At 37.5% G+C, this 27,196-nt stretch overlaps 1 protein-coding gene across 1 annotated transcript in view; it reads right to left on the minus strand.

Annotated features, from left to right (window-relative positions):
• Positions 1-27,196, minus strand: part of LOC308252225 (putative ATP-dependent RNA helicase DDX60) — a 116,509-nt gene that overhangs the window by 9,180 nt on the left and 80,133 nt on the right. Inside the window, exons 26-35 of the mRNA XM_080676506.1 lie at positions 26,714-26,872; positions 24,397-24,544; positions 22,873-23,025; positions 21,491-21,595; positions 19,574-19,774; positions 16,474-16,578; positions 16,066-16,207; positions 13,728-13,849; positions 6,561-6,708; positions 4,692-4,834 (exon numbers count right to left, since the gene is read on the minus strand). Coding sequence (XP_080532632.1) covers positions 4,692-4,834; positions 6,561-6,708; positions 13,728-13,849; positions 16,066-16,207; positions 16,474-16,578; positions 19,574-19,774; positions 21,491-21,595; positions 22,873-23,025; positions 24,397-24,544; positions 26,714-26,872 — 1,426 coding nt within the window. The remainder of the gene's footprint in view (positions 1-4,691; positions 4,835-6,560; positions 6,709-13,727; positions 13,850-16,065; positions 16,208-16,473; positions 16,579-19,573; positions 19,775-21,490; positions 21,596-22,872; positions 23,026-24,396; positions 24,545-26,713; positions 26,873-27,196) is intronic.

Genomic DNA, 27,196 nt, shown 5'->3' on the forward strand with positions numbered 1-27,196 from the left:
AACTGCTGCACATGTGTACCAGATGTTCATAGTAACTCTATGAATTATAAAGACTAGAAGCAAACACAAACATTTATTTACAGGAGAATAGATCAATACGTTGTTTTACTTTCACACTATGAAATATTATGAAGTAGCAAAAATAAAATAGAGCTTCATGTCATAACATGAATGAATCGTATGGGCATAGTTTTAGGTGTAAAAAGCACCTTCTAGGACTGTGGTCGGCAAACTGCGGCTCGTGAGCCACATGCGGCTCTTTGGCCCCTTGAGTGTGGCTCTTCCACAAAATAACACAGCCTGGGCGAGTCTATTTTGAAGAAGTGGCGTTAGAAGAAGTTTAACTTTAAAAAATTTGGCTCTCAAAAGAAATTTCAATCGTTGTACTGTTGATATTTGGCTCTGTTGACTAATGAGTTTGCCAACCACTGCTCTAGGAGACCACAGTAAGTATTCCTTCACTTTTTATAAAATTCAAAAGCAGCAAAAATGAAATGAGATTTTGGTATCTGACATTTTAAAGGAGAAATAAAAACAAAGTTTAGGACAGTTGATATCATGAGGAAAGCAGAGAGATAAGTGAATGAAACAGAGGAGGAATACATGGCTGTTATTAGTTTTATGCCTTATAGTTTACCTATATGCCATTTAAAGATATGTATGTATGCATATTTAGGAATACAGTAGAATGTAATGGAGAATAAAGCAAACTATGTTTTAAGATATTATAACTTACACTAGTAGAGTAAATTTGTATAAAGCAAGTTGGATAAGGCACAGGGCATGTTACATTACCATCAAGCAATACTCTGGAAATATTCACAAGAGCAAGATGCTTCAAAATAGATGAAATAGACCTGCCCCCTTCTCTCAAACACATCAAGCACTTCATGCCCTGTACCTAAAAGGTCACTGCTAATTGATGGTGATTGCATGGCAGTAAGACATAGGTATTATATCCTATTATATCTGTGTCAGTGTCTCTTCAAAAGCCATGGAAAAACTCACACAAGGAAACAAAAGTGAATGCTACATAATGTTCATAAGTTGAATTAACTGATAAAAATAAAGTGGAAATTATAATACTTAAAATTAATACCTTTTTTCAATGTGAAATAAAATTATTCCAAAATCTCTTATGTAAGAGATTGTGATTGCACAAATAAATACAGGAAAAAAATCTTCATAAAAGTACTGGTCTTACAAGCTAACATACACTCCTTCATTGTTTCTATACTAGGCATCCTCATTCTTTAAAGGCAGTTTATTATCAGACACTATTCATATGGGGTAAAGCTCTACAGAGCTATCCACATAAGAGCTTCACCCAGGATCTGGAGCAGTGGACTCCAACTTGTTTGGGGATTTTTTGTTTAGTTTTGTTGATGCTGTTTTGTTTGTTTGTTTGTTTGCCTCTGACACCACTTCCTTTATTTTTTCCTCAATTACAGTTTACATTCAATACTATTTTGCATTCATTTCAGGTGTATGCACAGTGGTTAGACACCCATATACTTTTAAAGTGGTCTCCTTGATATGTCCAGTAACCACTTGGCACCATCCATAGTTATAATATTATTGACTATATTCCCTATGCTGTACTTTATATCCATGTGACTATTTTGTAACTACCAATTTATACTTCCTAATCCCTTCACCATTTGCACCCAGTCTTCAAAACCCCCTATAATTTGTTTTTAAACCATGTTCCTTATCAGTAAAAATAAGTTTATTTCTTGCTTCTTCTTTCATAAATGCTTTATTCTCAATATATAAAACAAATAGCCTCCCAAACTTACTACTATAAATTTCCTTAGGGTTTTAAAATGTACAGAGCTTTTCTATAGAGAAAGTGAATGACTTTGAAACCTGTTTAACATTTTTTAAATTAGTCTCAAATTATTTGAATTCAACAAAATTGAAGGTGAATTTAATCAAGTTGTTAATTAAGAGAACATTAAAATATTTTTTTTATTTTATTGATTTTTTTACAGAGAGGAAGGGAGTGGGATAGAGAGTTAGAAACATCAATGAGAGAGAAACATCGATCAGCTGCCTCCTGCACACTCCCTACTGGGTATGTGCCCGCAACCACGGTACATGCCCTTGACCGGAATCGAACCTGGGACCCTTGAGTCCGCAGGCTGACGCTCTATCCACTGAGCCAAACCGGTTAGGGCAAAATATTTTTGATGATAGATTATTCAGTGATTTGGGAAACACAACTCAGAAGATTTTTGAAGAATTGTGTATTATTGTTATTGTTATAACAAAAGTTGTTCCATCTCTACCACTTATCTATTTAAATAAGGTTTCTCAGGATTCAAATTAAGATTTGATGCTGAAACCCTGGCTCATTCTGAAAATAATTAAATATTTATTCATAGTTCTATGGACTAATTAAAAAAGAAACAGCTTCATCAGTCTCATTAATATATACATTTCTAATACGATAATTAATTTACTTTTAGTAATTACTTCTCAAAATTTGTATTTTATCTAAGTTTCTGTGATTAACAGAAAATAACCATTACTTTGGAATTACATACTATTTCAGCTAAGAAATATGAGATAGGGTAACTTCATTAGGATGATCACATTAAAGGCAAATTGTGTGGAAAAATGCAGACCCTAAATGCAAGAGAAAGAGAACTACACCAAATTTTAAATCATTAAAAATTTAATTATTGACTTGCTTTTAACTTGAAAATTACGGCATTAAAACACTTTGGACTTTTATTCCATTCTATACATTTAAAAAGAATGATGCAATGGTTTATTTTTATTTACTTATTTATTTTAACCCTCACCTGAGGATATTTTTCCATTGATTTTTAGTGATAGTGAAAGACAGAGAGAAATATAGATGTGAGAGAAACACATTGATTGGTTGCCTTCTGCAGAAGCCTACAACCAAGTTATGTGCCCTTGACCAGAATTGAACCTGGGACCCTTTGGTCCTCAAGCCAATGCTCTATCCACTGATCCAAGCTGGCTAGGGATGCAACTGTATTATATTAACACTAGAGGCCTGATGCACGAAATTTATGTAGAGGCGGGGGGGGGGGGTGGTCCCTCAGCTGGGCCTACACCGTCTTGCAATCCGGGACCCCTCGGGGATGTCCAGCTGCAGTTTAGGCCCAATCCTGCAGGGATCCCTGCGAGACAGGGTATAAACTGGCAGTTGGACATCCCTCTCACAATCTGGGACCACTGGCTCCTAACCACTCAACATGTCTGCCTGCCTGATTACCCCTAACCACTCACCTGCCTGCCTGATTGTCCCTAACCCCTCTGCCCGCCTGCCTGATCACCCCTAACCATTCTGCCTGCCTGCCTGATCAGCCCTAACTGCTCGCTTGCCTACCTAATCACCTCTAACCCCTCTGCCTGCCTGCCTGATTGCCCCTAACCACTCATCTGCCTGCCTGATCACCCCTGTTTGCCTGCCTGCCTGATCACCTCTAACCACTCTGCCTGCCTGCCTGATCACCTCTAACCACCTCTACCTTGCCCCCGCTGCCGAGGCTTCAAATGACGTCCAGAAGGTCGTTTGGCTGTCCAGTCTAATTAGCAATTACTCTTTTATTATTATAGATATAAACGGTTTTCTGAAGCTTCCAACTACATCATTAGAAATTATTTAAATGAATGATAAAAATGTATGTGTCCATTTAAAATGTATGAGGGTTTCTATAGTTTTAAAAATTCTTCCAAGTGGCATCAGACTATTTTACATGATAGAAGACTATCTAATTTTGGAATTGTTGAGATATCAGTGTCATTCTGTGGGGTGCGGCTAGAGTGTTTTGGACAGGTTCAAGCCTTGGACTGATGAGAGGGCACAGTCCTCTCATGGCCATGTGCAAGTCCCAGCTTGGAGGGCAGAGCCCTCCCAGCACAATTATAGCCAACAGCTGTAGTTGTAAGCTTGAACCTATGGTCGGAACACGTGGCCCCACGTGCCTGAATGATGTAGGCTTGATAGAGTTCAGGTGCATGTAGATGAGCAGGATTGAAACCCACGAGAATGTTGTAAACATCTTGACCACGCCCTTACTTTGCCTTGTGGCATCTGCTATAAATAAAGACACGGCTTGTGGGTGTTGGCACTGTCTCTCAGAGAAGCAGCTTCCCACCCAGACCCAGCTTTCATTCTCCTGTCTGTCTTTTCTAAGCCTTTCAGCCGCCCCCACTCAGGTTCACCCTTGGCCGTGCTGGCGCGGCACATCATTCCATAATATCAAATGTAACAAAATTTATTTTCTTTCTCAAAATTTGTATTAAGATATAAATTATATTTCTGAATGTTGATTCCAACATTCCAATTATTTATTCATCACATTCCAAGTATGTCCAGTTCTTTGTACTCCATTTTGGGCATCAGTGATCCAAAATATATATGGGATTTACAGCAACTATAGCAATACTGGGAAATCCCAAAAGTAGTTTTATGTGCTCTTTTCATAGAAAACCTGTGTCAGTATCCCCTAGATTCTTAAAGGACGGGAGACAAGTGGTGGTCCCAGAAGTTTTATATAGTGGAGCAGGGTCCCTCAGGCCAATACTAAGAAACAAATCATACTGGCCTAAGAGCACAATTTTCTGGATATTCCTGTTGACACCCCTGGAGGTACAAATTCATTCTTTTCTTAAAGACCATTTATTTATAAACCCCATTTTCTACTTACATGGCTTGGAGTTTCTGGTTGAAGCAAATCACCATCAGAGTTCCCGGAGAGACAAACAAATGGAGAAATAGCAACTCTTCCTTCCTTGCAGCTCATCAAGTGAGACACAAGTTGGGAGTCTTCACATTCTTTCCCTGTGAAATCTGGCCATAACAGGTTGGGATAGATTCATTTTTTAAAATAAGCCAAATTATGAAGCCTTATGTACCTGCTCTGGACCATGCAATTTTCCAGAACCTATATCATAATGAAGACTGAGGAAGATATATCACATAAAGTAAATAGCATCTCTTGGCACAGAATGTATTCAATAAATGTTAACTATTAATGTTGTTATCAATATAAGATTTTGTTTTATATTTTATATTATTTGTTTTGATCAACATGTAATAAAAAATAAGATTTAAATACATTTTTATTGATTTCAGAGAGAAAGGGAGAGGGAGAGAGATAGAAACATCAATGAGAGGAAATCATTGATTGGCTGCCTCCTGCACACATCCTGTTAGGGATCGAGCCTGAAACCAGAGCATGTGCCCTTGACTGGAATTGCAGCTGGGACCCTTCAGTCTGCAGGCTGACGCTCTGTCCACTGAGCCAAATAGGCTAGGGCAGTGGTCGGCAAACTCATTAGTCAACAGAGCCAAATATCAACAGTACAACGATTGAAATTTCTTTTGAGAGCCAAATTTTTTAAACTTAAACTTCTTCTAACACCACTTCTTCAAAATAGATTCACCCAGGCCGTGGTATTTTGTGGAAGAGCCACACTCAAGGGGCCAAAGAGCCGCATGTGGCTCGCGAGCCGCAGTTTGCCAACCACGGGGCTAGGGCAAAGACTAAATTTAAATTGTATGCTCTTTTAACACAGAATTATTATTATTTTCTTGGTACTTTTTCCCACCGAGCTCAGACTTGACCTCAAAATCTTTTTAGACAGGGTGTTCCAAGTAACCACTATCAGTAGGATTGGAAATGTTTTTTTTTTCCCAATCCTCTTCTTACAAAGCACCAGATCATGCATCAAAATTGGCCCCGATTTGTAATGGAGGCAAGATATACTCCTTACTTTGCCTCCTCTGAGATGCTCACAGTGCACCACTGTTATTATCTGCTTTTGTTCATGTTGCTTCCCATTTTAATAGACCCAGAAAGCTACAAGCTCCACCTTCTTGACTTTTTTTCAATTGAGGATGTTTGGATATAACATAATCAGGAAATTACTACCCACAGCTCAACCCATTCCCTTTATCCTAGAAACTTATTTCCCCTTTACTTTCCCCTAGAAGAAGAGTTCCATTTAATAAAAGCTTGTGAAAAACAATAGCAAAGATGAATAGTGTGTGCCTAATTGCTAGGCACAGTTTTAAGATACTCACATATGTTACCTTAATTATTTAAACCTCACTCAAACTAAGTAGATAACATTATTGTTGAGAAAATTGAAGCATGAATATGGTGGTCATTTGTCCAAGGACTCACTACTAATAAGTAGCAGAGCCAAAGTATATATGCAGGTATCTGCTAAGAGTCGATGTTCATTAACATTATGTGTATTTCTTCTCAAGGGAAAAAAGATGACCGAATAGTCTCTATTTCTCTTCATCTCATATATGCTCTTACTCCATTTTCCAGGCTCATCCCAAAAGCAACCTTTAATCAAGATGGTTTATAAATGACTCTATCGAGTTTCAATCTCCACTGCCCTTTAAATTTTTAATAATTTCTTTCTTTGGAAAGCAGAAGGAATCTTCTAATTCTAAGACAGACTGATATTTCCAGGGCTCTGTTCTTCTTATGGGATAAAATACTCTTAGGCAAGATTATTTATGTTTTAAGTTGTTCCACAATGTAGATAGATGTACTTACTTATTTTTGACAATGGAAGTTGATATTCCTGTTTCATATCAGCCAATTTGGAAACAATTAGTAGGAAGGAGGCAAAGTCCTTTGTAATTTGCATATTATACTCATGTAAAGCAGCATTAAAATCCTCTGGGAGATCCTCGAGGAACACCTAAATGATCAAGGAGATCATCAAGGACTCAAAATGGTGAAATATTTTGCAGAGACGTCCATATACATTCCTTGAAAACTGAAATTTTGGAAGAAGGTCAAAGATCAATGCAATATAATTCTACAACTATCTATTTCTTTAATAATATAACGCTTTTGTTCCTTCATCTATGAAATTAACATAACATTCACTTTTGTTTCCATGTGCATTTATCAAAACCAATAACTTTGCTCCTAAAAATGTGCTTTCATGCTACTTCATCTAAACCACTTTTTAAATATAAGCATGGCTTCAAATGAAGTAGACTTGTGAATAGTTCAAAACAAATCTAGTGATATATTTGGAGAGCAAGCAACAATACAAAATATACTTCTATGCCTGGAATAATCTTCACTTGTTTGTGAAGGTTATTAAAACCTCACTGGATTCATTATGTTAATTATTCTACCAATTGCAATATTAGAATAATAAACAAAATCAGCAAAGTTGCAGGATATAATATCAACATTTAAAACTGAGTGGTGTTTCTGTACACTAAGTATATGAAAAGGAAGGCAATCTCACTCAAAATAGCACCAAAAAGGATAAAATACTTAGGAATAAATTTAACCAAGTTGGTGAGACATCTCTATACTGAAAAGTACAAAGCACTAATGAAAGAAGTTATAGCAGACATGCTAATGCAAAGACATACCAAGTTCATGGATTGAAATAATTAGTACTGCTATGATGTCAACACTTCCCAAGTTAAATTACAGATTTGATGCAATTCCTAACAAAATCTCAATGGCATTTTTTACCGAAGTAGAAAAAAAAATCTTAAAATTCATATGGAATCATGAAAGGTCCTGAATAGCCAAACTTATATTGAGAAAAAGAACAAAGCTGGAGGCATCACACTTCATTTCAGAATACATTACAAAGCTACAGTAATTAAAACAGTATGGTAACGGCATAAGGACTGACATATACGTAGATCAATGTAACAAAAAATAGAGAGTCCAGAAAAAAGTCCATAGATATGTGGTAAGCAGATTTTTAATAAGGTAGCCAAGAACACACAGTGGGGAAAGGAGAGTCTCTTCAACAAATGGTGTTGGCAAAACTTGATATACACATGTAAAAAAAAAAAATGAAATTGGACCCTTATCATACACTCTACATAAAAATAAACTCAAATGAATTAAAGACTTAAATGTAACACCTAAAACCAAAACTTACAGAAGAAAATATAGGTATATTGGTCTTAGCAATACTTTTTTTTTATATATAATACCAGAAGTGTAGGAAACAAAAAATAAAAATAAACAAGTGGGACTATATCAAGCTAAAAAGCTCTGCATAGAAAAGGAAATAATCAACAAAGTGAAAAGGCACTTCCAGAATGGGATAAAATATTTCTAAACCATCTACATGATAGAGGCAAAGGACTTGAATAGACATTGCTCCAAAGAAGGCATACAAACAGTCATCATGTGTGTTAAAGTTGTTCAACATCACTAATCATGAGGAAAATGCAGATCAAAGCCATAATGAGATATCATTTCATACCTATTAGGATGACTGTTACCAAAAACAAAACAAAAAGACAAAACAAAACAAAAAAACACATATAAAAAGATAAGAGTTGAAGATATAGAAAAATCAGAACCCTTAGACACTGTTGTTGGGAATGTAAATTGGTATAGCCACTATGGGACACATAGGGAGGTTTCTTCAAAAAATTGAAAATAGAACTACCATATGATCCAACAATCTTACTTCTGGGTATATATACAAAGAAACTGAAATCAGGATCTTGAATAAATATGTTGATCCCTATGTTTACTGCAACATTACTCACAATAGTCAAGCAACACAAATGTCCATCAGTAGATGAATGGATAAGATTATGCAGTACATACATACAATAGAATATATTTAGTCTTTAATAAAAGGAAATATTGCCATTTGAAACAACAAGAATTAACCTAGAGGACATTATGCTAAGTAAAATGAGCCAATCATAAAAGGACAAAAACTACATAATTCTACTTATTAAAATAGTCATGCATTAAAGTAGAGAATAGAATGGTGGTTGCCAGGGGCTGGGTAGAAAAGGAAATGGGGAATGGTTTTTCATTGAATATAAAGTTTCTATTACCCTATCTCAGTGGTCGGCAAATTGCAGCTCGCGAGCCACATGCAGCTCGTAAACCGCGGTTTGCTGCTCTGTGGACTAATGAGTTTGCCGACCACTGTCCTATCTAATAAAAGAGTAATATGCAAATTGACTGTACCTTGGCTACACCCACAAGCCACACCTGCCAGCCAATCAGGAGCGAGGATGCAAATTAACCCAACCAAGATGGCTGTGGCCATGGAGAGAGCAGGAGGCTTGGGTTTCCCCGGCAATGGAGGAAGCTAAGTTTCCACCTGCCGTGGCCAGCCCAGGCCTCCACTCAAGGCTACAAAGTTTCAATTATAGAAGATAAATAAATCCCAACAAAAATGGCGCAACCACAGAGCTGGAGAGAGCAGGAGACTTGAGTTGCCCCTGGTGATAGAGGAAGCCAAGTTCCCGCCTGACCTGGCCTGCCTTGTCCTCCACTCGAGGCTACAAAGTTTCAATCATAGAACATAAATAAATCCCAACAAAAATGGTTGTGAGCGAGCAGGAGGCTTGGCTCCGCTCAAGGCTTCAAAGTTTCAATTATAGAAGATAAATAAATCCCAGATACCAGGGCCTCCATTTGGGTTGCCGGGGGGCGTGGCCGGCCTGCAAACAACCACAGGCCCCTCACCCGGGCCACCCTATGCCCCAAGGGAACCCGGAGCCTGATCCGGGCCACCCTTCAGGGCAAACCAGCTGCCCCCCACCCCCCGTGCACCAGGCCTCTATCCTATCTAAGCCTATCTAATAAAAGAATAATATGCAAATTGACCATCACCCCAACACAAGATGGCTGCCCCCCTTTCGTCAAAGATGACTGTCCCCATGTGGACACAAGATGGCCGCTACAAGATGGCCAGCAGGGTAGGGCAGTTGGGAGGGACCAGGTCTGCAAGGGAGGGCAGTTGGGGGCGATCAAGCTTGCAGGGGAGGGCAGTTAGGGGTGACCAGGCTGGCAGAGGAGGGAATTTGGGGGTGAACAGGCCTGCAGGGAAGGGCAGTTGGGGCGGACTCAGGCCTGCAGGGGAGAGCAGTTAGGGGTGACCAGGCCTGCAGGGGAGGGCAGTTAGGGGCAAACAGACTGGCAGGGGAGCAGGTAGGCATCAATCAGGCTGTCAGGGGAGTGGTTAGAGGGTGATCAGGCTAGCAGGCAGAAGCGGTTAGGGGCAATCAGGAAGGCAGGCAGGTGAGCAGTTGGGAGCCAGCAGTCCTGGATTGTGAGAGGGATGTCTGACTGACTACCGGGATCGGGCCTAAATGGGCAGTCAGATATCCCTCGAGGGGTTCCAGATTGGAGAGGGTGCAGGCTGGGCTGAGGGACACATACCCCCGTGTACGAATTTCTAGTGAAAGATAAATAAGTTCTAGATATGTTCTGTACAACACAGTACCTGTAGTTAATAATACAGTACTGTACACTTTAAAATACATTAGGAGAATAAATATCATGTTATGTTCCTACCAAAAAAAACACACACAAAAGCACAAGAAAAATTGTGTAGGTGACAAATTGAATGTATATATATATATGTATTTCATATTTTCAAACTCATTAAGATATATACACTAAATGTATGCAATTTTTATCAATTATACCTCAATAATGCTAAAAAAATAAGGCAAACATATAAATATCTACTTAGTATGTTATCAAATCAACCACAATATATTTACCCTGTCTTAAGCTATGTTTAGAACATATACTGAGTATAAGTATACATTTACATGTGAAAATAAACAGGAGTGAAAAAAATTCTCTTTTTTTTAGCTTTCATTATTTTCGTTAAAAAGTCAGCTATCAATCTTATTGCTCTTTTCAAGGAAATGTCTATTTCAGTTCTAGCTGATCTATGATTTTCTCTGTTTTTTATTTCCATTAGTATTAGTTTAATGCTTATTTATATGTATCTTCCTTGAAGTTGACTACACTTTTGTAACTATGGAGGACTATCTTTCATCAGCTTCAGAAAACTCCCAGCTAATAGTTCTGAATACTTTCCCAACATTTTTCTCCTTCATCTTCTTCTATGATGTCTCATATATAAATTAATCCTTTTGAGTATGATTCACATGTCCCTTATGCTATTTGCTTTTATTTTCATTTTTTTTCTCCTGGTGCTATAGTTTGAATACTTTTTATTAAGCCATCTATCAACTCACTGATTCTGACTTCTGATATGTATATTCTAATCAGATATATTTTTTTTCAATTCTATAATGTCCATTAATTATTTGGTGAAATTCTCCATCCTTTCACCACTTTTAGTTATCTCTTCCCTTATTTTCTTGAACATATTAATCATTTAAAATCCTTTTATCTTAACTCCAGTATCTGGATAATCTGTGTGTCTACTACTATTGTCTGCTTTTCTTCCTGGTAAATTGGTCATATATTCTTGCTTACTCAGTTGTGTGTGTTTTTTTCATTTTGGGGATTTTTTTTGGTGTTTACTTTTTACCCCAGAAAAGTGTTTTTAGGAGGACATGAAAGGCTTTAAATGATGTTATCTTCCACCAGAATGAGTTCTCCCGCTTTTCTGTTTGACCAAGTGAATGAAGGTGTGATCACTTCAGTCCAAGTATAGATTGAAGTGGGTTGGTTCTTTTTTCCAGTTTTAATAAGTCTCAGTCATTATCTGATTTATCTGTTTTTACATCATGGTCCTCTTAAGATTTAGAATGATCACTCTCAGTCTTCTCAGCCCTAAAAGATTGCCAAAAATCTACCTCTGTCCTAACTTACTTTTATATCTTAGAGCCCTAAATGGCTGCAAATATGTCTTGAAGGGGATACAAACATATAAATAAATGTTGAACCCTTTCCTCCAATGGGTTTTCATTTAATAAATGCTCTAAGACTACAAAAAAGTTGGTTCAGGGCCCCAACATTTCATGAAGATCTGGTACCCCATACATGTTCGGTGGTTAAAACTCACTAAGTCTTTTAAGTTTCGAGTCTGTCATCCAGCCCCATATGATTACTAATAGCTTTATTGGTTGGCTATTTTTGTTTTGTGTGTATGTTTTGTTTGCTTCTTTATGGCACAGCAGAGGCTCTCTGCATATGCTAAATACAATTTTCAACTCATTGCTAGAATAGAGAAATTCTTAGGAAGAAAAACCCTAGTTGGAGATCCCTATCACACTTTGGATAAGTTCTTGCCATTTTATCATTTTAGCCAATCTAATCCTCACGTTCACAGCTCTCCCTTACAATAGGAGTGATGGTCATCTACCTAAAAGTGCACAAATTTACAATAATATTTAAGGAAAAAAGAGAAAGACAGAGGAGACCTCTACTCAAAACCATATTTTATGGTATTTTTATGATGATTTTTTGTAAGAACAGAGATACTGAATTTCATTTTATAGGTTAACTATTTATTCAAACAAAATATTAAATAACAGTTCAAAGATGTACTTGTGATTTTAAAAATGTGAAGCTAATATAGATCAATGCCTAAAGTTGTGTTCACTGGTCTAGAGAACATTCTGTGAGGCATATGATTTGTAATTTGACATTGGAGGTTAGACAATGTAGATGAACTCTTCTGTTTTTGTTCCTTCTCACCTTTTACTAAAGTTATGTGGTATAACCAGCCTATCCCACTTTCTCAGATTCTAGTAAAGTACATTACTCATAGTATTTCATGTTGAATTAATTACAGGAAATCATGATCAAGAAAATGTTGCAAATAAAATTGCAAAAGGGTTTTCCTGTTTTTAGTCTACGTGAATCAACAAATGATTTCTTAGATAACTATTCTAATCTTTTCTTCAGGAAGCACTTTCTAGCTCACAACATATACTTCCTGTCCCACCTACCTCAAAGTAAAAAAAATCCTAAGAGAACTGTAGATTCAATGATGGGAATTATTAGTTCATTTAATGTACAATAACCTACATTTTTTCCTTTGGCCACTAAATACTATAATTTGGCACTTTAAAATAGAAAACATGAGTAAAGTTTTTTATCCTATATTGTACTCAAGGCATTCAACCTTTTGATAAATTTATAGGAGGAAATTTATGAATTACAGAAAGAAAAAATTATTTATATATAAAATAATTGAATTAAAAATATGACAATGATTACAGAAAGAACAAATTATCTATATATATAAAAGCCTAAGAGACCATTACAACCGAATGACCGGAATGACCGGAACAACCAGACAACCAGCTGGTAGCTATGACACGCAGTGATCCAGACCTTGCTGCTGGGGCCCTGACAGCCCCGAATCTGGTTCACCTACACCCCGGACCCAGACATTTGTGATGACTATTAATAAATCACAAGGACAAATTCTAGACAGAGTAGGAATATTCCTTCCTGAAGCCGTTTTTGGACATGGTCAGTTATACGTTGCTTTCTCTCAAGTTTGAAGAGTGTGTGACATTAAAGTTGTAAATATTTCATCACAAGGGAAATTAGTCAAGCACTCTGCAAGTGTTTTTACTCTTAATGTGGTATACAGGGAGATATTAGAATAAGTTTAATAAATTTATCAATAATTGTTTATATCCATGTTATTATATCATATTTTTGTTATTTTTATATCATGTCTTTGTTTTAATATGTTGTTATTGTTTAGTTAATAATAAATTTATATATTATATTCATATACATTTTACTAATTTTCTTTCATCTCTGACACTTCTATTACAAAGAAAGGGCAAATAGCAATATTAAAATATTTCTTCTAATTAATTCCCTTTCAATGTGCACGAATTCATGCACTGGGCCACTAGTTTGTATATAAAACAATTGAATCCTACATTTAATAAAATTCTACTGCTGCTGAATCATTTATGGTAGGATTTATTGATCTTAAATATTTAGTGTTATCAGAATCATAAATTTTACCTTTGATTGGTAAAACTTGACAGTACTTTCTTGGAACTTTGCTGGAATATATCTTCTTCCAAACAGATTTGCCAACACTAACACAAGCTTTTCCATAACATCTTGAGAAAAATATTTTGAGCCTACATAAAACAAAGTATTTTGTTAACAAATGTAAAAAAGTATGTTAATGCCATATTTAATGTTTAAATTCAATATTATTTTGCATTTCATTTCATGTAAACTAAAATTTTTGACAAGTACAGCAACTAAGGAATGATTCTATCTGCTGGCAGTTTTATGTCTATGCCTTCTTTTTTATTCTTGCTACTCTCACTCAACTTGGGACTTTAGTTATTCTAACCATGAATTGCCTTATCACCTTGCCTGGATTCTTCCCTCTTCAGTCTATGATCAGTTTCCCTAAAGCATTTTATGACCACATCTCTCACCTATTCAGCAATCTCCAATTATATCTCAGTGTATCATAAACACAATCCAATCTCCTCAGCCTAGCATTTAAGGCTTTACAAAATTCAGCCCACAAATAGCCTCTCCCTACCTTATCTTTCTGTCATTCATATTAAGATACTAGTGGTGCGGTGCACGAAATTCATGCACATTAAAAGGGAATTAATTAGAGGAAATATTTTAATATTGCTATTTGCTCTTTCTCTATAATAAAAGTGTCAGAGATGAAAGAAAATTAGTAAAAGGTATATGAAAATCTTCTTCCTGTCAGAGTCTGGGGCACGCCATGGAACCCAGAGTCAAGTCCCCGTGCACCCGCACACACCTCGAAATCGCGCAAGACTCAGACCTGGCCGGCCCCACCCCCATCAAGTCCCACAGGGCAGGGGGGGAGCAGCCTCAGGTCTGCCATCAAGCCCCTCCAGGCAGGGGGCACAGCCTCAGGTCCCCTGGCCCCGGCATGAGGGTGCGAGGGCGCAAGGGCGGGATGACCATTTGCATATTAGCTCTTTATTATATAGGATAGAATGGTCAACTTGACTTATTTCAGTCCATCACAACACATGAGAATTATATTATAGTGGTTTAAAAGGTGCTAAGTTAATAACTTGGGCTCTGGAGTCAGACTACTTATATTTGAGTCTTGGTTCTGACACTTACTAAAAATTTGTGACCATGGCAATTTATTTAACTTCTTTGTGCCTCAGTTTCCTCATTGACAAAATAGTGATAGCCATGTTATCTACTTCATAAAGTTAGCAAATTTTCTATCTCCATGTTGTAACCACATACACTGCCCTCTCCATATACACACATAGTAATAAACATAAACTGCACATCCTGTAACATGAAATTATTTCTCCTTTCACAGAGCCTTTAGGAGGACAGTTTCCTGAGTATCCTTGTTTCACCAAACAATGAATGTTCAGAATATAGTAACTAGAACAGCCATGGGCAAACTACGGCCCGCATGCCGGATCCGGCCTGTTCGGCTGTTCTATCTGGCCCACGGAGCCAAAAGAGTGGAGGGTTCTCTTGCTCTCCCCTCCGCTCCTTTACTTTGAATTTATATTAGTTCACACAAACACTCCATCCATGCTTTTGTTCCGGCCCTCCGGTCCAGTTTAAGAACCCATTGTGGCCCTCGAGTCAAAAAGTTTGCCCACCCCTGCACTAGAACCATTGTGCAAAATAGAGTATTTCTATCAATTGATGATAGAAGACAAATGTTGCAAAAGGCAGATTTCACCAGGCATTAGGAAGTCTAAAAAATTTAAATACAAAGTGGGAAACATTTTTCTCAAGGACACTGGTTAAGGTGTCTATTTAATTATAAAAATTAAACATTGTATTAAATGTAATATTATTACACAGGCATTGAAAATGGAATTAACAAAAATTGATATAATATTGGCAAAAACAAACTTAGGGTGAAAATAAGATTCTAGATTATGCAATTAATATACTACCAGCTATTTAAATACAGTATCATTATATTCAAAGAAAAAAGATTGGGAGAAAATATTCATAAATAATAGCAAATATGTTTAACATAATGCTTTCCTTTTTCTGTGATGAGAATATACTAAATTTAATTAAAAGAAAATGTTTATGAAAATATTATATATTAATGTGTTCTGAATCCTGGAGTCAAGGAATCACTGAAGTTAATAAGAATTTGACATTTTAAAATAGGTATGACAAAATATACCTACAGATAATCTATATTAGTAGGTATGTAAAAGTTTATTTTACCTAATTTGGTATCTCTAAATTATCTGAATATTACCTTTTATTTTCTTTGTAGAAAAAAATATTCCTGAAATGCTAACTTTACTTTAGCCTCTATTGCTAACTTTAGGCTATGAACAAGAAACATCAAGCTTACCTTTCTGGGTTGGCTGACAGAGATTATGGAAAAGGCCACTTACAAGAAAACTGACAAAAACAAGATTAGAAGGCTCGTGATAATGCAAATGTGATACAAGTCCAGCAAAACCCATCGGATTACCTTCTTGATCTAAATAGCCCTAAAAAACATACACAATCTATTAGTTTGGCTCAATTCACCATTTTTATTAATTAATAAGTAATGTACCAAGTGCCAGTTTAAAATAGTAATTAATGCTAATATAAGAGAGATTGGTAATCATTATCTGGCCCAGTGTTGATAATTATGTAAATAAGAAGTAATGTTAATCATTGGATATAACATTATAGAAACTACAATTAGTTCATCATGATAAGAAACAGAGATGGTAGCAATCTTATTTCACAAAAAGAAGTACAATCATACCTCTTTCACCAGGAACTGCAAGGAAAATAAGAAGTAAAGTTTTAACATCTCCATGGTTTTGGGCTGTTTGAAGGACAGCAATGAATGCTTTAGCACTGACAGCACCTTTAAAGAAGAATACTTGAAGTCACACCATGTTGGTGATACAAGATACATTTGTAAATAATACAGGTGTAACATAATTTTTTAAATTGTTCTGTATATTATGATGTTTTGACATCTTAAAAAACCATCCTGGCTGGGGAAAGACCAACCCTCCCAGGTCTAGTAATACATAAAGATAACAACTTGCCTAAAAGCATGCTTATCCTATGCAAACCAACCACACTCAAGTTTATATCCCAACTACTCCCTTGCCTAACTCACACACCAAGCCAATATTCCTCTTGCCCTAAATCACCCCAGAGCCAGAGAGAGGCAGTTAGAGGTCACTCACATAGCCCAAAGCCTTTGGAATTATTAAAATTAGCAAATCCTAAACTGTTTACTCTGACTTGTCTTGCCTTTCCTGTGGAAACTCACAAAAAGGCAGTGGCCTAAGCTGTCCCCTGCTCCTGTCTTCTGCCTCCTGACCACCCTGGTGTGTTCTGCATGTAGTCCTGGACGGCATGCTATGCCTCCTGTCACTAGGACCTGTAAGAATAATACTTTGTTTTTCTGAGCCTCTCCTTTGTCTCCTGTTGTGGCCTTGTTGGCAAAGGTGGCGAATTAGGTATTAAAGGAAAAGGGAACAAAACTGGCTAAGCCTGATTAACTGGGAAGTTACCGCTTCACATACACCCCAGGGGATAGGCGCATCCTTGGCCAAAGTCTCAAGCAGGCAGAAAGACTGTCTTTCCAATCTCCCCAGGAAACAACTGGATTACAGAGGGGGAGGGATAAGCAGTAAGGGGGAAATTCCTTGGATGGGCGCATGTGCAGTAGAAGCCCGATAATGAAGCAGAACTTTGAGGCATGCGCAGTAGGAGCCACAGTGGAGACAATAAAGGGGAGGGGTCTAGCCTGGGAAAAGGATTGGATAGGATAAGGTCACGAAACCCAGCAAGATTCAGGAAAGGGATTGGATAGAGGGAGGGCCCTCCAGGAAAACCCAGGAAACAGGTTGGACAGTTTGAAAGACAGCCTGCTTGTTTCTGAAACCCAGGAAATAAATAGAAGATCAGCAAGGACCTCGGGGCAGCTGCTACTAGAGCCTGCCCGCCCTCTGCAGCCCCCAGGGCGTATTGTTTCTTTTCACCCCAATAAGTCTGGCCACTATGCTTAAACTTTCACACCTGTGTCCCTGAAATTCTTTTCTCTGACATCTCAAGAGCCCATTTCCTCTGGCAATAGCCTCGCCGGATTGACCACATAAAAGAATATAAAGTATGATAGACATTACCCATATCTATTATAGCACATATACCAGCACTATATAGGATTCAATTAGATTTCATATTACTTATTTTACCATGTTCTTAGATGGCAGATCTATCCTTTAACGAATAGAACATATAAAACAGAATAATCATAAATGAATGATACTGCCAAATAATCTGGTAATAAATGCAAATTGAGTTTAAAAGCTTATAGCTCTTGGATTATTCTGGAAGAAAATAAGTACTGTATAATTGTATGTCCTACAACATTATACAATATACAGAACGGACTGGGTCCTGTGGGAACCCTAATCAGTCAGTGTACACCAGATGTTCAAGGCCACTCTGAGTGTGGGAATCCTAATCAGTGTATTCAAGGCTAATTTTCTATATGCAGCTACAAAAGCAGGGATGCAGAAAGCTACACACTGCACAGACATGACTTTTTATAGCCCAAATACTGAGGTCACTGTTAGGCATAAAGCTTCTTTTGTTTGAGCTTGTATATAAGTTGCCACTGACCAGCCCGTGGCTGGCTCCTATACAGCTCCTATGTTGGGGGCTTCATTGTAAAGAAGATGTATTACTGACCAGCTGAGGGGAGGTTGTTTTGCTAGGATGGTTCCTATGCTTGCTACTGTATTAGCAAGGATTGCTTTGTGTTTGCTACTCTGTTAGCAAGAACTGCTTTTTAAAATTTTTTAAAAATATATTTTTATTGATTTCAGAGAGGAAGGGAGAGGGAGAGAGAGATAGAAACATCAATGATGAAAGAATCATTGATTGGCTGCCTCCTACATGCCCCTACTGGGGATCAAGCCCACAATCCAGGCATGTGCCCTTGATCGGAATCTAACCCAGAACCCTTCAATCCACAAGCCAATGCTGTATTCACTGAGCCAAACCAGCTAGAGCAAGAACTGCTTTGTTTAATGGCTCCTTAGCAGCAATGGCTACTTGGGTTGCAATAAAGATGCTCTTATATGCTTATGACTTCTCATGTCTTCTCTGTCTTCTAAGACTCAACATCCAAGGAGGTTCAACTCCTGGCAGAGGAACTCAGACCCAACAGGTCCCTTTCACAATGCATTTTCACAAAGATGAAAATAAGATTATTTTATTATGAATTTTAAATCTCTCATTCTGGGATTAGACAGAAAATATTTATCTGAAAAATAAAACCTTCAGGAAAATTTGTAACCTTGTTCTGAAGTTCAATTTAATATAAATATAAAATAGTACTAAAAACCAAATACCAAAAAAAAACACACAAAATCCACCCAAAAAAATGCATAACTATGCCTAGAAAAATGACTTTAAGATGACCAAAATGATAATGTAATTGTCTTTGAACAGAGGAACTAGGTATGGGTGTATTTTTCTTCTTTCAACTTTCCACATTACCCAAATATTATTTGATGAACTTGGGTTACTTTTTTATGAAAAATAGACTTTTATTATAAAATAATCATAAAAAATATTTTTGTTCCTAATGGTGAAAACATGAATCTAACCCAGATCTTTTTAAATCCATAGCTAGCACCCTTAACTACTATAGAACAATGTCTATCACACATGAAAACCATAATCTTGAGTGGTGCCAAACGTCCATTCAGCTACAAATTCTACAATTGATACAGGAGACAAACAAAACTAATAGACCCTCCACTCCCAATTCTTTATTATTCAGGATAGTATAAAGCATTAAAGACTGATGAAATGGAAAATTATTGCTACAGTACCTTTGCCTGGGCATCCTCTGGGTCATCTCCCTTCGAAGCCAGGACCATGAGTCGCAGAACCAGGGTTATGCTGAAGGGAAACTGTCCTCTCAGCTCAGGAACATTGGATTTTATGAGTTTTTGTATTTTGGGGAATGGAATGTCAAAGAAATATACATCTCCCAGCAGGTCTTGACCTCGTCTTCCAGCACGTCCGGACATCTGGAAACAAAAAGAATAACAGTGTAAGATTTATCTACATACTTTTAACATCACATTTAGAAGCAAGCCTTTACATTGGGTTGGAACAAGGAAATTGTGCCTACATGCCACCATTAAATTACTTCACATAAAATCCAATTATGTAGCCCTCAGGAAATTTAACAAGGCTGGGACAGAGCTGAAAATCAGACGTTTATCATTATTATGCACTTATTTCATGTCAAAAATTGTGCTAGGTATATGTATAATCTATAGAAGAAACAAACAAGCAAGCAAAAAAACAAGAAGACCAGACCCTCATTTCAAGTTTATTTACAGCTTACCTTATACCAGTTCTCTCCCTTCCCATCTCCTCCTCCCTCATCCTTTTCTCTCTCACTCTCTCTCACAGACAAGTGTGCTGAGTTACAAACCACCATAAAAACTGTGCACAAGTTGAGAAAATACATGAGTGAGGTAAAATTCCGAAACACTACTTGTAAAAGGCAAGTTAAGAACAAACCCTTTATAGAAGTTATATTAGTTCTGGGTTTGAAGTGCTTAGAATGTGCTCAGTTCTTGAAACTTTTTTTATACAAAACTCACAACTATATGAGGTAAATCGACTCATTATCCCCATATTACAATGCAGAAACCGGGACATGGGGAATATCAGAAACTTGCCCATAGTCATATACCCAGGACATCGTTTGGGCGATCCAGGATTCAAACCCTGACATCTTGACTTCCAAATTCATTATCTGAAATATCATAACACCATGGCTCAGAAGTCCTAAATATGAGGCTCCCAAAGTTGAGATGGGAGGAGAGTTCATGCACAGCTTAGAACCGGTGGGGGTGGGGGGTGGGTGCGGAGAAGGACAGGGGTTGGTACAGTAGGAGGGGGTGGGGAAGGGACAAGGTTCTCTAAGGGTTACAAAGTATTTAGAGCCCAGCCAGTGCGGCTCAGTGGTTGAGTGTCAACCTATAAACCAGAAGGTTCAATTCCCAGTCAGAGCACATGCCTGGGCTGCAGGCTTGATTCTCAGTGGGGGGTGTGCAGGAGGCAGCAGATCAATGATTCTCATAACTGATGTTTCTATCTCTCTCTCTCCTTTCTCCCTTCCTCTCTGAAATCAACCAATCAATAAACCAATCAACATCTTTTTTTAAAAAGAAGTGTTTAGAGAGAAAGGAAGGGGGGCACTTTGATAAAATCTTGAATATTGGCTGATATATCTAAATTTGACACCTCCAGCAAAAAATATTCATCAAATGTTCCTGAGCTGGGAAACCACATGAAGACAAACTATACCACATGCAGGACATATCTGAGTAGGGAAAAGTGAAATTCAGGAACAATGTCACGTGCACAGGGATTGAACAAGGAAATGCTCATAGAGCACTTTCAGTACGTATCTTCCCTATAAGTCACTTCATTTAAATTCTTGCAAATGCTATGGGATAGTAATTATTATTCCTATTCTGGAGATAAGAAGGATCCCGCAGTTTGCATATCTCACCTGAGGTCACATGCCTGGATAGTGATTGTCACATAACCCCCAACTCATGAGCTTTTCATTATACCACAGCTAAAAATGACAGGCCAGCATGACTAAACATCAAGGTGTGCCAGCCCATAAATTGCAGCATGCTGGTAAACTAAAGGCTCATATTTTCTTTATTTTATGGCCATATTTTAGTAATGCAATAGAGAATTAATGCCGATCACAATACCTGTCTGTAATTTAAAGCATCCAGATACACTGAGTTTTGAGCAAAAACCACAGATTTACAAGGCATATTGATTCCTAAAGCAAGTGTCCCAGTAGCTGTCACCACCTGGAAAGAGAATAAAGCAATTACCTCATAAAATAAGATTTCTATAAAATGCCATATAGTTACTGAATTTTGAACTTCAATTAAACCATGGTGTTCTTGCTATTCCACAAACATATCAAACACATTCCCAGCTCAGGGCCATCATACATGATCTAACAACTACTATTTAACAGGTACTAACCAATGGACACAGACAACAGGGGGGTGAGGGCATGAGTGGGAGGGATGGGGGGGTAATGGGAGGATAAGGACACATATGTAATATCTTAATCAATAAAGAAATAAAAAAAACAGGTACTATTTTAGACAGGATATGCTGATGCAAATAGGTGTGCTTCTCTCCCTCAATTCATAATGATGCAGAAAAGTTTGTCCCATTATTGGCTTTTAAAATAAATAAATAACTTGTTATTATTTAAGAGAAAAGCTAAGCAAAGTTGTTAATGATATATTTTGAGATTTTTTTCCAGACTACAGATATACCCTTTAATTATGGTGTCAGAATTTTCCTCACATTTATTTATTAAAATTAAAAGATACCCAGAGTAGGAAAATCAATCTCAAACTCAATCTTTCTTTCTCCAATACTCCTCTCTCTTACATGTGGGTGTGCGCATGCACACACACACACACACACACAACGCACATCCTACAAAAAATTTAATATGGATAACTTGAAAAAGGGTCTATTTTAAAATATTATTAAAGATCTAAATTACTAGGTAATTTTACAAACACTCTTCGTGAATTTATCCAGATTATCCCCATGTGTTTCATGGGACATAAATAAAACAACAATGGTTTGGTTTGCAAGCTATTTCAGGAAATCTTCCTCTTGTCCACTGTCAGTGATAAGAGAGCATTTAGGAGTGACACATCTAAGAACTCTGCCAAGATATGCAGTGGGCCATGAGGAAGCGATACATTCTTGCTCTTCTTTTAGCTATTTTGAGAAAAGATCTGATTAAAGCACCATCAAAAATGTTGCCCAAGCCCATGAGAGAGTGTCTATAGCTAAAATTATATGAACAGCTGACAAAATTCCCTAGATACTATGAATGAAAAAGCAAGGGGTTGTTCTAAGATCAGCATAGGTAATTTAATTATAGAAATATTTGGAAGTGCCTTTTTAGGGACTGTTTTAATTTTACAAAAGAGATCATTAAAGGGAATGATACATTTCAAACCCTCTCTTTCAATTAAATGAGATGGGAAATATGGGTATTCAGTTTTATGTAGGCACAGCTTCAAATGTTAGAATGAAAATATTTACTTACCCTAATAAATCCTTTCCTAAAAAGAATTTCAACTAACTGTTTTTCTTTGGCAAACAAACATCTGTGATGATATCCGATACCCCTTTCTGCCAAAGCCTTCAGTTCTGCACCTTTTCTTAAGAATTTTACTCGATCAAACACCATCTGCAAAAGCTGAAAGAAGCAAGAGTTTGGGGGATTTTGACAATTTTTATCTACTTTTAATTTTAAATCAATAAAAAGTGTTTAAGTGAAAATAACAAGCACAGTATGCCATAATCTGGCTACATGAGGCAACTGTTTGAAATTGACTGAACATGAGTACAAAGAACATTTTACAGCAGCCACATTAACTATAGGAAACACTTCCAAATCTTTGAGCAGAAAATCTTGCACTGTTTCACCACCACCCCACCTCCCTACCACTTCAGGGGTGGGAAATACTGACAAAGCAGTAGATAAAAGACCCAGAGGATGTGTGAATGCATGACCTGCTCCTGCCTGAGGGAGGTCAACTCTCTAGTGGAGCCTTAGGAGTTCCCAGGGAGGGAGGGAGAGGGAGAGAGAGAGAAAGGGTGAGAGAGAGATCCAAAAAGAGCAGGTTCCTTACCATATATGGTAAGGAACAAATGGGAATGTTTACTTGTCTCTCTAAATTGGTCACAAATGATCTTAAAAATATTTATGCCCTAAGGAGGAAATCCACTTGTGCACAGAGTAATATGTACAAAGATAAACACTGCTTATGAGGAACAAAAGAAAAAAGAATCCCTAAGGCATTTTAGCTTATAGTCAGCCATCCATACAGTAGAATAGCAAGGATCTATTGAAAACGATGATGTAAATACATGGTTTTTAAAAAGAGACCATGTAGTTTACAGAAGAATGTATACAATGGAATGGATATATATACATTGTGTATATATCCAACTTTATGTATTCGTGTGTGTGTGTGTGTGTGTGTGTGTGTGTGTGTGTAAAATATACAAAAGGTTCATCTAGAAAGGTAATGATTACTTCTGATTGATGACATTGCTACTAATTTGTATTTTCAAACTTGTCTACCATAGGCATAAATTATTTCATTTAGAAAAATATTTTTAAAGAGAAATGGCATACTACTTGTAGATATTTTAATTTTTTTGGTGGAATGTTTTGAGTATAATATAAAAAGCCTCTGATTTTGAGAGATTCTGTGTACATTGTATAAAGTATACTGGACCACAGGTGCCCAAATATTCAATGACGCACGTGAGACTGAAGTCCGGAATTCAAGCTGTGAAAAACAGTATCACAGAAACAAATAATGAAAAAGCAGGCACTCTCAAGGGTTAATGATTAACAAGCAAGAAGTAATCTATAAATCTTTCTTAGACCTTTTCCGAAGAGCCCTTAAGAATCATGTGTAGCCAAGAGGTCATAGACAGAGATGACTAACCTGGTAGGGATTTCTCTTAGTTTTTACTTTCCACATTGTCTATCACTGAGAACTAAGGGCTGATGTGAAATCATTCCCTGAAGCACTGTTTCATTGGAGGTGCTCACCTCGCTGTCCACTTTTTTTCTGTCAGCATAGGTGAACTCCTGAGGGATTTCTAGGTTCTTCTCTAGAATCTTGAGTAGACTGTTATGTTCAGCTTCATGTATTAGGCTTTTATCCATTTTCCTGGGCTTCTTCTGGCTTTTTTCATCTCTGTTCATAAAAATAAATTTTAAGTAATGAATAGTCAAATGTGACTACTATAGGAAGCCCAAGACTTCCCAAATCTTCCTTTGTAACCCAGATATTCACTCATGTATACATCTGCACTATCCTGACTCAGTCTTCTTCCTCTAATAAACTACCTCATTGGCCTCTGAAATTTGTTTTCCTTCTAAAAAAAATTAATTATGTACCCATGTTTTCTCTGTTTCCTTGCTAAAAGAAGCCTTCTTGCCAAATCCACTTCCTCCACATGACCTCACTTCCCCTTGCTAAAGTGGTTCATCTGCTAAAGTGATGACATTTTCTCTTTCCTAGGCTGCATACCATTAGGCTTGTGGGTAAGGTAGGTGTCCTCCTTGCCAGCTGCAGGCCATTCTCCTTCTCTCAGCTGCTCTGAGTTTGGTTGTTAAGGGCTCTTTGCTTTTCCATTCCCTGGAGAATTGCCCTCAATTGACAATAGTCTCCTGAAAATTCCTATGAAGTTACCACTTCTCTTGGAAATGGGGAAGTGGCCCAGAGCAAGTAACTGACTGAGAGGAGGTACAAAAGTCAGCCACCTTGATGCAAATTGGGACAATTCTGTCCTGCCCCAGATCTTTCTGTTGGACCAGGCTTAGGCAATATTCTAGCAAAACCTGCATCCTTACTTATATTCTTCATCTTCCACCTTTTGCTTCTCTCACTTTCTTACAGTCCCTTATGAACACTTACTTAAATAAATCCCTTACACAGATGTACCCATGTCAGAAGGTGCCACTGAGGAATCTGACCTATGACCTATTATCCTTTACTCCAGGATAATAGCCTTTTAGAGATACCCAGATCACTTAGCCTTTCTTAAATTTGTCCCTTTATCTGTTACCTGTGTATATAAGTCAATTCCAAATACAAGAAGATGAGCTCACTTGTATGCTATCATCAAGTGTTCTCCCCTGCAGCTAACATTAACCTTAACTCAACGGAGAATGCCAAGACTATGGAAAGGCCTGCCCCTAATGTTTGTGGAAGGTGGAACAGAGTACTAATGAAAGCCCACATATTGTTGTCTAACTATAAGTTTTAAGTCAAGGATATACACTATCAAATAATACATTCCATCCTCCTACCTTGACAACTATAGCTCCACAACATCTTGGAATTTAAAAGGGTAAGAGTGAACTCCAGGTGGCATGCCTCTTAAGCTCCACAGACTCACAACTTGATGGGAACGGATGCAGATGGAGGAGGGCCACAGTGGTGCTCTCCAAAGCACAGGGCCCAGAGCAAGGCCCCCACTCACCCTCAGTATAATGATGTGGCTAAACAAGGTATTAAAACTTCTTGAGATGTTTAGAGTTTGAATTAGTGGTCACTATTTAACTTGTAATGATTGCTTCTAATGACCTGAAGAAAAGTTGCCTAATCAGAAGATCAGTTTCTGAAAAGGCTTACACCTCCTATGTTGTTTCTGTCTGGACTGTTCAGGTCCTAAGCAAGGAAGAAGGGAGACTACAGAGTGTGAGATCATTTAATCAATTTGATATTAGCAAGATCATTTGTTAGCTAGATTGGAGAGCGGTGAACCTTAATGCTCTGGGGCCCCCCAAAAAAAGACCTCTGCAAGGAAGACATGATGTGCATCTAAACCAGGCAGTAAAGAGAATAAATATTTTGGACTAAAGTTGTCAGAATTAGACACCAAGAAAGAGGAGTCAAAAAAGCAAAATTCTAGCAAGCACAAAATTGGCATTTTAATCCATTCTCAAGCTCAGTCTATGTCACATGTGATTGTGATGGTCTATCAGTGACACTTCTATGATGTGGCCCAAAGCAATGTGGGTAGACTTTGTTTAAGCCTTCTAAGGGCTGGCTGAGAGTTAGGCACTAGGTATCAAAGATGTGCTTATTTTGAGAAATGATTATGCCAGGTATATGATCTAACAATTCTCAGAGGCTGTGGTCCTGCTTTTCCCAAGCCCTAAATAAGACTGATCTACGCGCCTTAGAAATATATTATTATTGCCACTTATCTTTACCCTATTCTCTCACCCAAATTTACCCAAACACGCCCAAGCAATAACTACAACTTATTTGTAATGCATTCAATGTATATTTCCTAATGGGAATTGTTAAGTATTTTCACCTTTAAACCACCACTTTGCTTAGTTAAATACTTACATTATCTTTTGTTTTTCGATAGATTTTTTAACTTTTCGAAGTTTGTTAGCCATGTCATAGGCTTCTTTATCAGCATTGGGAGGCCTTTCTCTCTCTTGCTTCTTCTTCAAAAAAGCGCTCACATTTCTAGCGCACTGCTCTACAGCTCCTAACTTGAATCTGGAAGCACATGAAAAGGAAGCTTGCCTTGAAAATAGTACTGTAAATACAATGCAGTCATATTTCCATCTACTGCTACCATCCTGACATATACCTATTGAGTTTTTAATATCCATATTTATCAGTTTTTTCCTGAATAGGCACACAGAGTGTTCAGGGTCAGCAGACTCCTTAGTAATTACCTTATAATACATAAGAAGTTCCCCTCTTTGCCCTCCTGTGGCAACAGCAATGAGAGCCCATGGATATTTTCCCTATCCAATAGGGAAGGGACAGAAGACAATAAATTCTCTCTCTCTCCACACACACACACACACACACACA

Source organism: Plecotus auritus (genome assembly GCF_963455305.1).
Source record: "Plecotus auritus genome assembly, chromosome: 6".
Classification (NCBI taxonomy): Eukaryota; Metazoa; Chordata; class Mammalia; order Chiroptera; family Vespertilionidae; genus Plecotus; species Plecotus auritus.